This window comes from Cuculus canorus, chromosome Z (assembly GCF_017976375.1).
Source record: "Cuculus canorus isolate bCucCan1 chromosome Z, bCucCan1.pri, whole genome shotgun sequence".
Taxonomy (NCBI): Eukaryota; Metazoa; Chordata; class Aves; order Cuculiformes; family Cuculidae; genus Cuculus; species Cuculus canorus.
This window is the reverse complement of record NC_071441.1, coordinates 43,997,484-44,013,355: the sequence shown is the minus strand read 5'-3', so window position 1 is coordinate 44,013,355 and position 15,872 is coordinate 43,997,484. Positions and strand designations below refer to the sequence as shown.

The following is a 15,872-nucleotide window of genomic DNA, read 5'->3' as shown; positions in this document are numbered from 1 at the left end:
TCTTAAGGAAAGCATAGTCCAGAGGCAACACCCAAGAAAAACAAGCCACAGCAACCAACACTAGAATTGACCACCAGCAAAGCAAATAATTGAAAAGGTCTTGTTCCCATGAAATTACATTTAAAACCCACAAAAACATTGCTGCCTGCAAGACAAAAAGTTGGTAAAAAGACAGCATGAAATGGGCCCTAGATATGTATATAATTTGGTACAGTTAATTAAAAAAGAAACACAAACAAATCCAAACACACCTTCTTTTTGGAAAGCAGTATTTTTTGTTACTGTTTCTGAATTTTCAAGACCGACATCCACAAAAAAATGGGTCATACCTTTATATCCACAAAATATGCAAAATTGTTAGTCACAGTGCCAGATTTACCTTCTCTATTGCTCAGACAATACTTTCCAAAATGAATACAATAGAAGTGTCTTTTAGATATGAGAGGAAACCACTCTTAACTCTCATAGTCATTTATCTCTCAGACTAAAACCAGCATCAGTTAACACTATATAATTTTTTTTTGTTAAATAACCATCAGCTAGTTAAGAAAGCCGCTTAGTTTTGCTTTTAATGGTGCTCATTAACCACTCTAATCTTCTTCACTTTTCACTTTCAGTATCAATTTCCTAAAAAATCAGCTCAACTTCCTAGCCTCACAACTTCTTCTATATTTTTCTTCCTAACATTCATAAGTCTCATCTCCGAAAGCAGTGCCCATAAATACAGAAAGACCATCACATGCTACTGTAGTAGCATATCAGAGAAGGATGCATTCAGATGTAGGATGAAGTCTACATCAAACAAGCACACAAGGATGACAGCTGGTTATGAAAACAACCATGAAAAACTATTCTAAAGTGACCAAGACAAAAACCAAGATTTGTTACAAAGCAAGAGGAAACACAGTCTAGAATACAATATACATAAGCTGTCAAAATCCAAAATTTTCAATGATGAAAGCTCTGTCAAGTATTCCAGAATTAAATGGTTAATTATGAAGGAAAAAAAGATGAAAAACAGTGAGAAAAAAAAAAAGGCTTAAAGCACTTCCATAGTACACTGCTTTTTCAAAATAATTCGGTACGCACAGAGGGTGTTCATACACTTTTCTCACCAGCTCTGATAGAAAATGGAAATAAGACAAATAACAGAAAACGTAAAGTTGATTACCACCACTACAAACTTGTTCCTCCACATGCACCTTCATTTGTGTAAGACCCCATATCTGCACTTCCAGGTATCCTATAACATTTCTCCAATGCCTTTCCACACAAGACCTTAATTTCTCTCCACGTGAGTGACAGAAAATAAGTGATAAAGACCTTCTTTTGAGAAAGCCAGCACGGTTTCACAAAGGTCAAGTCCTGCCTGACCAAAGTGGCTTTTTATGATGAGGTAACATCAGCAGACACAGGGAAAGCAACGGATGTGATCTATTCTTTAAAGCCTTTGACACGGTCCTCCACAACAGCCTTCTCTCTAAATTGGAGAGATTAGGATTTGATGGGTGGACTGTACAGTGGATAAGGAATTGGTTGGGTGGTTGCATTCAGAGAGTAGTGGTCAATGGCTAAAAGTCCAGATGGAGATCCGTGATGAGTGGTGTCCCTCAGTGGTCCGTACTGGTGCCAGTGCTGTTTAACATTTTCATCGATGATATAGACAGCAAGATTGAGTGCAGCCTCAGCAAGTTGCAGGTGACGCCACGCTGAGTGGTGCAGTTGTCACACCAGAAGGATGGGACATCATCCGGAGCGACTTGGACAAACTGGACAAATGGGCCTGCGTGAATCTCATGAGTTCTCACCCAAAACATGCACTCCACTGATCTCTCTGATCCATGTTTTGTTTTATTGTTAGGTGAAATGAATAGTCTATGTTAACAGTTTCAATGTAAATTCCCATCCTCTTAAAACTCCCAAGTGACACTTACAATCTCCTCTCCAAAACAGAAATCAGAACCATAGGATCTCATTCACGGACATTCATCTTCTGCCATTGGAATTACTTGCACCAAGGTGACTCCCAGTTCCCAGCTAAGAATCAAGCTTCATTCTTCTAGATGCTAACAAACACAGCAAGAAGAAAGCAGCACCCCCCAAACACAGAAACACAATTAAAATAAAAATATAATGGATAAAGTTGCTTAGTAAGGTATGGCATGTATTTTACAAAGCTTCAGTCTTCCCATTAAATCTTACCATAACTGAAGTACTACTGTTGCTAGTTGAAGGATACAGAAATATTTTAATCAGAATAGAGACCCTTAAAATTAACAACACTCAACTGCGCAATCAATAGTAAAATGAAATTCTATTTGAGGTTAGCCAAAATCCTATCGGAAAGCCCGCACTGTTCTGTGGTTAGCCTTGATTTCATATGCTAATATGATGAATGGCTGTTTTTGGTTGACTTCATAAAATGCCATTTCCTTTGAGGAGCAAGCTGCTCTTGGCAGGCACTGTGCTTTGATCCGCTACAATTTCTAGGTTACTGGTGCTTAAACTACTACGCTTTACTACATACAAATGTGCTTAATTTTTGTGCTTGTATTATTGCACTTTACATCTGTTTTGAATTTTTTTCCTGTACCTTCACAGCTCATCAGATGAGTTACATTAAATTGATCAAAATATTTATAAAACACATAGGCTAATATTGTCGTGACATATTCTTCTGTACGTATATCCCACCCCCTGCTTCATTTATATATTTTTTCATTATTATTCTAAACGTTAATCTATGTGATTCTTAATAGTAGTAGAAAAGAATTATTCCAGAGTCCCTATAATTTGCAACACCGCAGCTAAACCATCCGGCCAGGCAGCTTAGTCTGAAAAAATGAATGACCACACAGAACTGGGAGTGAGGATGTTTCAAGGTTAATCCCAGCTCCCAAATTTTCAGCCAGAGCCTGTGAAAATCCTTTGCTTGTGACTCCATTTTACCATCTGCTTGCAGCAACAAATTTAATTGCAAAGAGACATTCCAAGATTTAGTTATTACTCGGAAAACATTTCAACAGAGTGATAGAGTTAGTATCAAGCTTAATAAGCCTGGAACTGCCTGTTGCTACTCTATTCAGTTTCCTTCAATACTATAGCCTGTACCTTAATATTTTGGGATGACATAAAGCTTTTATCATCTCGGTCCTACCTCTGTAGAAAGTGGTAGATTGTCTTGTTTGCTACTTATGAAGCAAAAATACCTTGTTGAAATGTTATGGATCACTCTAAAACTAGAGCAACCGTACATGTTACTCTGTTTTTATTTTTTTCTAATATCTCTTTTCTCTCTGCCCGCAGCATTTATTCTTCTGTTCTCTAACACAGCTGGAAATAGCCACTGAGAAAAGTAAGCATCACCCAGTGCTTTATGAAATGGTGATTACTTGGTAGTAAAAAAGCTGTTTGAACTCAAGAGGCAACACCTGTATGGAGATTCCCACATTCTTTAGAAAAAAAACAGAGTATTTTTCCATACGGGAGGAGGGCGAAGGAAGGGAATGAATACTAAACTTTTCTCCAATCCATAGTCAAAATTATGACAAATTCAATGCAAAAGAATACTATTGTGCTGATACACATTAAATTTTTTTTTAAGTACTACGTGATTTAGCTCATGAAACTGAATGCACAGTGCAAGAAGAGCATGTTTGACAGTGCAATTTTAGACACTACCCAAAATGCAGATAGCAGAGCCATCTGGCGTTGCTAATGTAGCTTGAATTCCTAGAAAACCGTTCGGAGACAGTATACCCTATTTCTTTCACTAACAAAATCATGTTTTATTAAAAGGATTTAGAATTATTACCGTGGACGGGAACTGAGGGACTGTGAAGATGAGACACCTAGACCCAGAACCTCACACCAGAACTTGTTTTGGCTACAGCTCATCGGGTCAGTTTTCCCCGGATACCCACAGGGTAGGAGTGGAGCTACAAGGGTCTCCTCACATCCAGGTGCTGCTGCCTAGATTCCTCTTAACAGCATATGTTGCAAGATTTCACTGACGCACAATAAAAATGCATTTTCAGCACACAGCACTATGCATAAGCAGACATCAGGGCATTTTATAAGAGCAGCCGCAGAGAGGAGCAGTGCCGGGGTGGAGAGGCAGGGCAGGAGACGGGGTCTTTGGAGAGTGAGCAGTTAGCAACTTAAATTTAGCGTTGCCTGACATTTTAAATCCTGAACAATTCCATTTTCCCTGTCCCTGTTACATTGTGATACGCAGGTGAACACGGCTATGCAGGGTGTGTTATGGTAGCTCAGTGCTCTCAGTGCATTCCGGGAAGGCAGGCAAGCTCGCAGCAGACAGGGAAGAAAGCAGATTCCTGAAGCTACAAAAAGCCAATCTCTTCTGCAAGAGACAGATCAAGCGTGAGATCAGCAAAGAATCTGTTCCCAGGTTCCTTTTTCTGCTCTCAGTTTTGAGCCAGTAAGTATAGGTATGCAAGGAGCAGCCTGATCTTTGACTTATGCCAGGTCACACACACAACTAATGGTTATGCCAGCAGGTTTGCTGTATTCTGCCCAACGGACAGAGTACCGTTTCTTTCACAGTGAGACAGATCTCTGTGCATATGAAGCACCTAATATTTCAAGAGAAAGATCTTCCCTGCTTCTTTTTGGAAAAGGTTACTGTTACTGCTTCAACATTTACTCTTCCCGTTTAAAAAGTTAACAAAGCGGTGATTTCCACCAGCTACTTTACCAACGTATTTCCTCATATCCCAGTGGACTGCTCCTTCACTGTGTCCAGAAGCAAACCAAATTGCATATGTAATAGGAACAAATTTTCAGATACTAATGTTCCAGCTTAAAGCACTATGTATTGCAGATTGGTCTGCACTGTCTGGGAAGTTACAACAAATTTTAGAGAGTGGAACAAGATTTATTTTAATTATGCAACCACCGCTGTTAGTAACACACTAGTGGCAAAACCAATCCCCTGAAGAACAAAACATTTGTCTCCTTAAAACCAGACACTTGAATGGCTTCAAACTGAATTCAAGGTCCTATGCAAATTCCTCAATAACGGCAAGTATCAGATGGGGGCAGTAAGCATATTCACATACCAGGAACTATTTTCATCATGAATCTGTTCAAATACGAACATTATTCCTTATCCCTCAGCAATTAAAAGGGCTTTTTAAGACAAGACAGTTGTATTGAATTCACTTCCTTTTATTGCAGTGACATCCCCTGGTACAAAGTATTAACTGCAATAATTACGTTAAAACATTAGAAAAGCATTTGTGTGTGACAGTTACAGTACAGTATCAAATCTTACATTTTCAAACCAAGTGGGCCATTACCCACTAACGCTCAAATCTTTAAATTATTTTCAGTTATTTTTAAATATGTAATGTCAGAAAAAGCATATAAAAAGAATATGTAAAATGAAACCTAAATACAAATATAAGTGAACAAATAAATAATTGATTTCCTCCACTTTATCTTTCTAAACCCATACAAAGAAACCTAATCTACAGAAGGTATGAATTGCCATGTGTAAGTGATTTCATTTTTCAAGTAATTGATTGGAACATACCTAAGTTTGGCGTCAAAATCAAAGCAGAAGTTGGAGTGACTGCCACTAAATTATATCTGTTGCAAACAATTATTATTTATTTCTGAAATTTCAGTATAGCAAATGATCTTGAAACTTGACCTTGTGCCTAGCGTTAGTGGACTTCTGAGAGTGCATGTGAAAAGCATCCTATGTTATTTCACAGACATTACCTTAACTATCCCCATATGCATATTTAGATATATTTTATATAATTTTATACACATATATGCATGTATACACACACTTCATTTGGTTTCTGTGTTACAGATCACAAGCAATGGTTTCCTGAATGGGCAAAAAACCTTTTAAGTAAGTGTACCTGTGCACATTTTAAATTTTTTTTAAGATAGCAGCACTAAGTCCATGCCTTACTGTCCATCTGCAAAAAAAAAAAAAGAAACACGGCAATGATTCCATATGCACAACGTGACACCCTTAATCCCTAAAACCCACTGTAAAATCTGTAATAGATAAGTTGATAAGTTTGATCCCTGCCCCCTCACCTGAAGGAAACAGCATTTTTACTGCAAACTGGCTTTCTTACAATATTTATCGTAACAAGCTGGATTCATGCTGGCATCAGTTATCTCACACTTAGCAGCAAAACATACATTATTTTTTTTTTAAAGTGAAATGACTCAATACTAAAATCCAATTGACAGAAACAGCAAAAAGATTTCTTGCAGTTTATCAGGAACTTGACAATAGTGTATACTGCACTGTGTAGAACATTTTTATCTTTAATCACAATGACTTGAGGTTCTATCTTGCCACACAATGATTATGCTTTGTCCTTCAAAAGGAACAGTTACATTTCAATTTGATCTTGTATTGAGCATAAAAATAAATCTCTTCTGTGCATCCTTAAGTGAAAGTCACTCAATCACTGGTAAACCGATCCAGTAGCACGTCCAATGCTAATATCAAAAGCTTGTGAAATGTTTTTAGGCAATCCTTTCTACCCAAAATATACTAGGAATTTAAAAAACAGTTCACATTACTAACCTTTATACAAAGGCTCAAGCGAAATTTCTTGTGTAGGTGTTCATAGTAGACTAAATTATGAAGTTTTCAAAATATACAATGAAAGGGCATAAAATATTGGCAGTTTCTTTATTGAACATAAAAAATGTATAAAGTAGGATGTATGGAATACACCTAAATTGCTAGATGATCAAACCTGAGTATTATATAAGACTAACTGTTTTTTCTGACAACTGAATGAATTGACCTAAAAACATCTCTCCAAGTAACTAGTGGTCCTTTTAACCATTTGTTGAAAAATGCAAGAGAACTGTAGCTTTTACATTTCCTATTGGATAGCAAGATTCCACATAGTGTTTACTGTTTTCTGTTAGATAGCATCACATTGCTTATATTATCCCCATTCAAGCCTTAAGTTGAGTTTTGTTTCAAAATAAGTTGAAAGTAACACCTAAACATAACAGGCCAAGAACTAGGACAGGTCTTTAGCTTTTCTTCCAATTTGTAGTAAGATAAAAAGCCTTCGCCAGTAAGATAAGTTCAGTTTCCTATTAGAGCTACAGGACAAAGTCTGACCAGTATCCTTCGCCAAGGTAGCTAAAAATGCTAGCTGTGTAACTCAAACTAGTGCCAAAGCATTACACATTGTCAAATTTGAGAAAAGGATCCTCTCTGCTAGTAGAATTAGTTTATTATAACTGTTACAAAATTAAGTAGCACAAAGCGTCAACAATAGCAATAGGAATATGTTTTAGTTCAACAGACCTGCCCCAATTCTCACCTTCACATCTAACAGATATAATAATAAAAAAACAAAACCTTTCTGGCAATAGGAAACATACAGTACTAAAAACTAATAGCTCAATGGAAGACTGAAAAGCAGCATTCATTTTTATTGTAATACAGAAGAGACTAGAAACTAAAGGAAGTCTGATCTAAACTCTTAGTTGAAGGCAGATTTTGACATTCTATATAAATTTACAAAATAGGATGTATTGATGAGATTTGGTTAATTTCAGAAGGCACCTCAAGGCTAAAAGGCTTTTATAAATCTATAATCCTTTCATTGATCAAAAATAAAACATTTTATTGCTGCTATTCAAATAGCAAAAAAAGAAAGCTTGTCTTATTCTTCAGTCTAACAAGGAATCCTCCTCCATTAAGCAAGATTAAATTACAGAAAATATAGAATAAAACTGAAGATGTCACAACTTTAGAAATACAGTGACTTTCCTTGTGTGCTTTCAAGTCAGTGAAATAGTGAAAGAGAGTCACTTTTTGCCTTTGTGATGTTAATAAACTATAGACCATATCAGTCACTCTTCCCTGCGCACTGAAGTACCATTCATTGTAGCTGTCCCATGTGCAGTACTCTTAGGAATAGAAGGTAAGAACACTCTGATGATTTCCGCGAACAAGTAGAATTGGTGGCAGATCTTTAGAAAGAGCTTCCAGCCAGGCCATGTATAGTGCACTAGAAACCGCACCTTTTCGTGCAACTGGCAAACTCCTACAATTGATAAGAAAAAAAAAGCATTCAACAATTAGGAAACCCTGGTGGAGTGCTCGTCTTGTAAGTATGAAAGTATGATTCTGCAAAGAGGTAGATATTAAGTAAAATTTCCTAACCTTCTAGTTTGTTTTTTTCCCTCAGCACTCAGTTAATGACTTGAGAGTTTGTATCTTAAGCACCACAGTCCTTTACACCTATCTTCCCTCTCACTTTTGGCCTCTTACCACCATTTTGTATTCAGGTAGCTTCACAGAGAGTTCTCCTCAGTTCAAGACAGTTTCTCGAAAGACTTAAAATACAGCTTTTTCTTACGATGACTGGTTGATGCAGTCTAGTACTCCTTCTCACAATCTTTCCAAAACATGCCATACTCTTTTGTTTTAGAAAAAACCCAACTGTTAAGTCTATTTGACGTAGTCACATGTCACTTGCAACACTACTCCATGGAGCTCTGAAGCAGGCTCACGAAGAAAAAAAATAGGAGGGGGAAACCCATGATCTGCATTCTGTTAGTTTACCCCAAAGCTAATTCCACTGAAATTCATCAGTGGGATGATCATCTAATTTCATCTAGAGAGACTTCCTAAGAAAAGAACTGAAAGGAAAGAGAGGAGAACAGTTGGGATGCAGGAGCGGAAGAAAAGTTGGAGTCCTGTGCCACACTATTAAGGTGGAGGTACTCACCTAAAGCAGCATACCAGAAGCACAAAACTACACAGGTCATTTTTCATTCATCAGTATAGCAGCTCCATACTTTTAGTAAGTACTTCACCACTGAAACCTCCTTGTGTATTTCTACACTTTAATGCCAAGACACAGGGGTTTTTTCCTAGCCTGTATTTACATATATTTAGACTTCAAATCACAGTTCTAAATCAATTACGGTAACAGTACAAATCATGTACTTACATGACAATTATGTTAGCTGTACTTGAATGTTCTTTGAGCAACTCATTTAGCCTAATCTGGCGATAAGTCTGCAATTAAAATGAAACTTGTTAGGAAGGCTTTTTATAAAGCTACAAAAAGTTTATTTATTCAAGAAAAAGAAAAAACAGTTTTTATCAGTTGGCATGTGTCATTTACAGAAAGCATGTGCTTCCACCTCAGTTTTTCAAAACACTTACGGTTGTAAGGCTGTGAGAGAAAAAAGCAGTAACCTTAAAATATGTGGATAAGCAAGTACTATGAAAGCTAAATTTAAGCTTGTTCTTCTGATAATAATATCACTCTTCACAGCTCCCAGAAGCAAAAGGCCTCTGCTCTCTTTAAGGTTCTTTAAACTATGTCCTAAAAGCTTATAGTGAGCAAGTCTTAACAGAAGTGATGCCTTATCTTCATTTGGTAACCCTATCTCCATAATGCCCTTCCCTTTTTCTCCCTAAGCTGTCTTAACATTTGAGGTAGCGTTCTCAGCAATTTTCAGTTCTCTTATGTCGACTAACTTTATAGCAACATTTTGAGTTAACCATCTCTTATAGTTCGGCTTTTTGGAGATGAGCTGAAGTCTAGTTAGCCTGAAAGCTAGTGCCTGTAGAAATAATTAAGGTATCAGCAGACAGAAGAATAGAACATTTTGGTTATCTCACTGAGTTTGTGGGGCATATATTTTGTACATATGAGGAACAGCAAGACACCAAGGAGTACATTAACTACAAAGTAACTGTGATTTACAAAATCTTCCTCATCCCAGCCCCTTGGTAATATGCAGTTATAACAGATCTCAGCAGCAGCTACCAGTCTTTCTGTACTTACCTGTTAAACGGATTCCTGCTTTTTTTTTTTTTTGACTCTTAACAATGCAGAATGACCTAATATTCCCATTTCTTCTCTATTGCGAATCCTCACAGGATTGCAAAACCCGAACAGGAAAAAGAAGATAAGGGTGGAATATACTGAGGATCATCTTGACGAACTTCAGCACTGAGACTTTAACCAGTCTTACTCTAGATACTTGTATGTATCTCCATCCTCTTAAAGCACACTACCGGAACCTCCAACACCTGTGATGTCTCTATAGAGCAGAATGGCTTGAAAAAAATGTCAAACCTTCAATTGCTCCTTATGACCAGAATTAACATGGTGGGTTTTTTTTAATTAAGAAGGAAAAAAAATTTAGTTTGGTCCCCCAAAAGTCAACAAACAGTTGAATTTAGACTTTATTATTCTAAATTAACTGCTGAAATACTGTAGGAAAGCAGTTCAAGACCCTCTGCACCCTTCTGAATTGCAGAAACATTTCTTTTTTTTGCTGAACTACCTAAATGGTCTTAGATACTGCTTTCCATCAGCTTTCATAAACACAGCTGTGGAAGAGACAGAATAACAAGAATGAACTCACTGACCACAAATGCCATAGGAGAATAAAGTTTACCAACATTTAACATAACATTCAAGAATACAGAACCTTTGTTTTGTAAAGCTCAAGTTCATTATCTGTTATCCTCCATGGTTCATCCTCCTTCATTTTATCTGCAACTTCTTGTTCTTTATCATCTTCATGAAGTCGGAAGGGCTCTATCATTTCTTCAAAAGCTGCAATACTGGAATGATTAAGCAAGTCACCACATTAAAATGGATACGAGTACATCAGCAATAACTTTCATAATACCAGAAAGTAAGTTTTATTACATGTAAAAATAAATAAACTGATTTTTTTCACCGTCATTTGCAGTCAGAACAGCAAATTACCTATTTGTATATGCAGACATTACAATTTATCAATTAATGACATGTACAGTTTTCATTGTTCACCATGCAACTAAATACAAAATTTTATCCAGCTCAAAAAAACCCCAAATTTTGCTAGTTTTACCATAACTCCTTGATAGTTGAAGAGTGCTACCTTAGAGAATATAATGTAACAGCTGCTTCTTCAGAATTAAATTTGAAAGTTTTTGTCACATTAAAAAAAATAGCTCTCAAGTCCCATGCTACCACCACTACAATTTTGACTTCATTGCTTTATTTTGCTTCTTCTTAGTCTTTCCAATACAGTCTGAGAACCATATTCAAATGCAAATAGTCACAGCCATCTTGTTTGGGTTTCCTGCTCCACTATACTTTGAATTTAATTTAACTTTAGCAAGAACCTCAAATGAAAACAAAGAGACCAAGACGCATTCATTTCTACTACTACCTTACTTTCTGTACCCACATTAAGATACTTGAACAGCAAACAAAGGCTGCCACAAGTTATGAACGTAACTTGTCTTTGAATAACCTCAACATCCAAGATGTGAAATAAAATAAACAAGATTGTTAGGGGAACATACTGAAATGTATGACTTGCATCCAGTGAAATAACCACATTTTCATTTTATTTCAATGGGCTTTTTATAAAGATGACAAGCTATTGCCAATTTTCTGTGGTTGTGAATTACAGAGTGGAAAGTTTAAAAAACATTAAGGAGTATCTCTCTGATATACATCAATTCTATTATGTGTAACATGCAAGCTTCCATATAGTTAAACACCCCTCCATACCCATTTTCTAACTGAGGTGCTCGCATTCCTCTAGAAAACGCCCACATTACTAAAAAAATTTTTTTCTTCCTGCCCATGGTGGCCATTACTGAAGTAAATTGATACAATGACTTCATCCTCCTCAAAAAGGAAGACCCAGAAATGATCTGCTATTTTTCAGCTCAATAAAAAAGAAGAAGTATCAACAATGTACTATTACACAGCACAGCAACTGTTAAAAATAATCAGTCTTCCTACACATAGTTTACATCTCTCGTTAATGCCATGTTGTATCTTAGAAAGGTTTTGGATACTGTAGGCAATGTATCCACAGAGATAGAAAAAATGCCCTCATAAGAAGTAACTCATAGACCACTTCTATACAATTAAAATAGTTTCATGTAATTCTACAATCACAACTTTTTATGCATAAATACATGCTATCTATCTCTAAGACTACATATTTTACAACAGCAGACTTCCAAGAGCAAAGACTTCCAAAAGTATCATAGTGCCAGAATACTCTATCATTTTTGTTGTTTGATATATTCTATGCATTTAAGAAAAGGTCATTAAAAAGCAAGGTATAAAAGAATGCATATTAGCATTTACATAGTTGTAAAACAATATTTCCTAATTTGCATGACATGTTAGATTATTTAGATATATGTATATCCATGATATTTTTACAACTTCAACATATTAAAGAAGGCTTGAAGGGAAATCACAGAATCATAGAATAGTTTGGGTTAGAAGGGACCTTAAAGATAATCTAATTCCACACTCCTGCCATGGGCAGGGACACCTCCCACCAGACCAGGCTGCCCAAGGCCCCATCCAACCTGGCCTTGAACACCTCCAGGGATGGGGCAGCCACAGCTTCTCTGGGCACCCTGTGCCAGTGCCTCACCACTCTCATATTGAAGAAATTCTTCCTAATGTCTAGTCTAAATCTGCCCCTCTCCAGTTTATATCTGTATAAATAAGGATAATATTTTTAGATCTTATATTCTGTTATACCATTTGTACCTACAATTAGTTTTTTTTAAACTTGAAAATCAGAAATATCACATGTATGGTCACCCTGGTGTAACTTAGAAGTCCAGGCAATTTTAAAAAAAAAAAGAAGACAAAATTAGATCTGGATATCTGAAGATCAAGCTTTGCTACCTTAAACTAACAGTCAAAGAAAAATAAAGACCATTTAAGTTTTTCTGAGCCTTTCTCTTTCTAAAAAAGATTGCTCCAGACTAATCGGGGCTTTCTGAACTACATGTTTCCTAAATTTAATATTACTATCTAGGGGCCAGAGATTTTAAAAAAAACAAAATTCTTTTTTGTTGGATGTGGGACTTAATGCTTACTTTACTTCCTTCATTTCCATGAAACACTGGATGTCATAGGAACTACTCCGTCAAAACTGTTATGTAGGAAAGAATGACCTATTCCAGATTCATGAAAGACATCAAGAATTCAACTAACAAACTGGAGTTTTTTGAAACTTACTTTTCTTTCTTTGGCTTAGTATTAATATCCCCAAGAACCATAATGTCCGAGAAGTCTATCCGAAATTTGCTGAGCAAAGTAGCCATCCTGTATCAGAAAAACAAGCCTTTATGCATGATCAGATTTTTAATTATTTCACAGCGTAAACAGATAGATGTTTCGTAATAAAAACAGTAACTTAAGGAAAAAGAAAAAGCAATGTAAATGTTACAGGGGAAAAAAAAAATGAAATTGACCTGGCATACGGCTATAACTCAACAACATGCTTCAAGAACAAAACAAACTAACAAACATATCAAACTATGAGAAGATTTCTCCCTTAAAGACAACCTCAGAAAATTTTTGAAAAAGAAAATGAAATGTTAGTGTCAGACAATGCTGCAGGAAAAGTAGTAAAAACTCGAGGTATCTCATCCAAAACAATCTGAGGGAAATGGAGCTTGTTTTGGAGAAAGGGCAGAGAATATGGTTACGCCTCAACCAAATAACGAACAACAGAAGGCTGCTAGGAAAAGCGTCTCATGCTGCATAACATGCTCTATCAGCGTTTGGAATTAAATATTTAAAGATAAACTTACGCTCTTCGGTCATGATCAATCCTGTTTATTTTTCCACCAATGAACACTCTGATCTTACAGTCTTTCCACTTCTTCTTGGTTGTAAGAAGATATGGAATCAGCAGTGTCAAGCCTGCATTTTAGCCAGAATATGGAAATGATTCAGAAAACACAGCAACACGTTAGAGTTTAACAGAACAAATTTGTAATCTACATATGAACTGAGATATACCTACTCATTCAAAATCATATCAATATTTCTTTTTCAACATTTGTTTTTAAAGTATAAAGCAGATTACCTCCATCATCAAAAAGCCACCAGACATCAATATTGCTTTTGCCTTGTTTCTTCTGAAACTGAGTACTAGCATCAAGAAGTCTTTGGTCAGCCAAGTTTAAAGGAGCAGATGGGCTCTTTGAATCTGGAAAAAAGTATGAGGAAATTTCATTTCTAAAGTTTTTGGCATAATCACTCTGAAATTCATCAAATGCAGCTTATTAATATTTTGTGATATCTCTAAAGAAAGACTGTTTCTTTGCCCCAAACCCAAATCCAAATTCTGATAGAATGGATATAAAATGAACTATATTTAGGGAGTCTGCAAACTCATAACTTCAGCAGTTAAAGATTTAAAATTCAAAGTAATTTAGTGGACATTTGACAAATAAAGGAACAGTAAAATCTTTGTACAGTCATTTGCCTGGACAATTTAACTAACCTTGCATACGTACTTCAGAGCATTATGTCACACTCTATTGCTACGTCTTGCATATAACAAAATTTCAGTAAAAATAAAAACATGTAGATACTGATTATAAGTAAATATCATGTCCTAAGTGCTTTTCTTTTCTCCTAGAATTCATTTTTCTTTAAGTATGTGATGAAAATAAAAGCTAGTTCTGTGTACTGGAATTCTGACTTTGCAAGAAGTACCGTCTTGCATGTACAAGGCTCTGAAGCACAATACAGACCATTCTGCATAACAAAGTTACTGGATTTGCTGAAAACAAGACAAGAATGACATTTTCAATTTTTCATACAAGCAAATACAGCTTTTTTAAAACTTAAAAAAACCCTAGTCCCTGTCCCTTAATTAAAGCCTCAGTGTGAACAAGAGCCAGGAGTTGGATAGTTATCTCAGTCCTTACATCAGGAATTTAAAAATTCACAGTACATCTGTGACTAATTTACATTAATATACTTCTTTACTGCATACTGGGGCTTCTTCCAAACTGCCACCTGGTGCTTCAAGATGTAATCTCACTTTCCATTATCAAAACACAACAACTGTTAAAATTACAGAAAAGATGACAAAGAAAAGCTAAATTAATCTTATTTAAGACAAAAATAATTGCTTAACGAAAAAAAGTACGAAATAAACCAGGAAGTAAAAATTGCTTAATTAATCTCTCAAAACACTGTTTATTTACATGACTACTTCACATTATTTTAGATGTTAATATCACCGGGTGGCTATATTATGCATTAATTCACAGGCTATTGAACAATTTAAAATAACAGAGCAACATCTATGACTTTAGAAGATCTTCTGAATAGACTGATGGAGCACTTCCACTATAGAACTACATATTTTCCTAACTGCTAAATCTAATAAGGATCCAGATACATACATGAGAACTAAGCAAGTTCTTTAATACATTTATAACGTTACTTAAGAATAAAAGTTAAAAAATGGATATCCAACATTCATATGTTAGACACATGCACAATCTTTTCTCGATAGCAACTTGATATTTTTCCATAGCCTGATCTCTAAAGATGAAACACATTTTAAAGCATAAGAAAAAAATTAACATTGCATGGTTATTTTTCTCTCTCATATATGTGTAGAAAAGAGTAGAAAAGGAAAAGTAAAATTAACAATGTGAAAGAATGATTTAACACAAAAAGGTGGAAAATGCCTGCCTTTTTTCAACAGTGGTTGTGTTGGAGTCTTTCCGTCCTCGTCCTCCTCTGGAAGATTTTTAAAGATATAAAATAAAAAGGTTAATGTCCTTTGTGGTGTTAACGAAAATGCTACTAGCGTATATAAAAAAAGTAGAAAATAAAAATGTAGAATGAAATGGATTTTCATACAAAGAAAAGCACATAAATGCAGTCTACCAGATCCTACTAGTTATCTGTACTTCAAAAAACCAAAATTAATCACATTGCTCATTAAATTATTAAGTCACTCCAAACTTTTACTTTAAAAAGAAGAGGAAAGTTGGTTATTGTCAAGGGATCCTGAATGTTTTGTGTCTGTTA

At 35.7% G+C, this 15,872-nt stretch overlaps 1 protein-coding gene across 4 annotated transcripts in view; it reads right to left on the bottom strand.

The window, feature by feature from the left end:
- Positions 1-1,433: 1,433 nt before the first annotated feature.
- Positions 1,434-15,872, bottom strand: part of SLC12A2 (solute carrier family 12 member 2) — a 62,587-nt gene continuing 48,148 nt past the window's right edge. For 2 of the 4 annotated variants that reach the window (XM_009564728.2, XM_054053796.1), the window contains exons 21-27: positions 15,531-15,578; positions 13,903-14,025; positions 13,625-13,736; positions 13,047-13,133; positions 10,483-10,618; positions 8,985-9,052; positions 1,434-8,072 (exon numbers count right to left, since the gene is read on the bottom strand). In XM_009564728.2, coding sequence (XP_009563023.2) covers positions 7,937-8,072; positions 8,985-9,052; positions 10,483-10,618; positions 13,047-13,133; positions 13,625-13,736; positions 13,903-14,025; positions 15,531-15,578 — 710 coding nt within the window. In that variant the 3' untranslated portion in view covers positions 1,434-7,936. The remainder of the gene's footprint in view (positions 8,073-8,984; positions 9,053-10,482; positions 10,619-13,046; positions 13,134-13,624; positions 13,737-13,902; positions 14,026-15,530; positions 15,579-15,872) is intronic. The other 2 variants (XM_054053795.1, XM_054053797.1) reach the window with 2 other exon arrangements.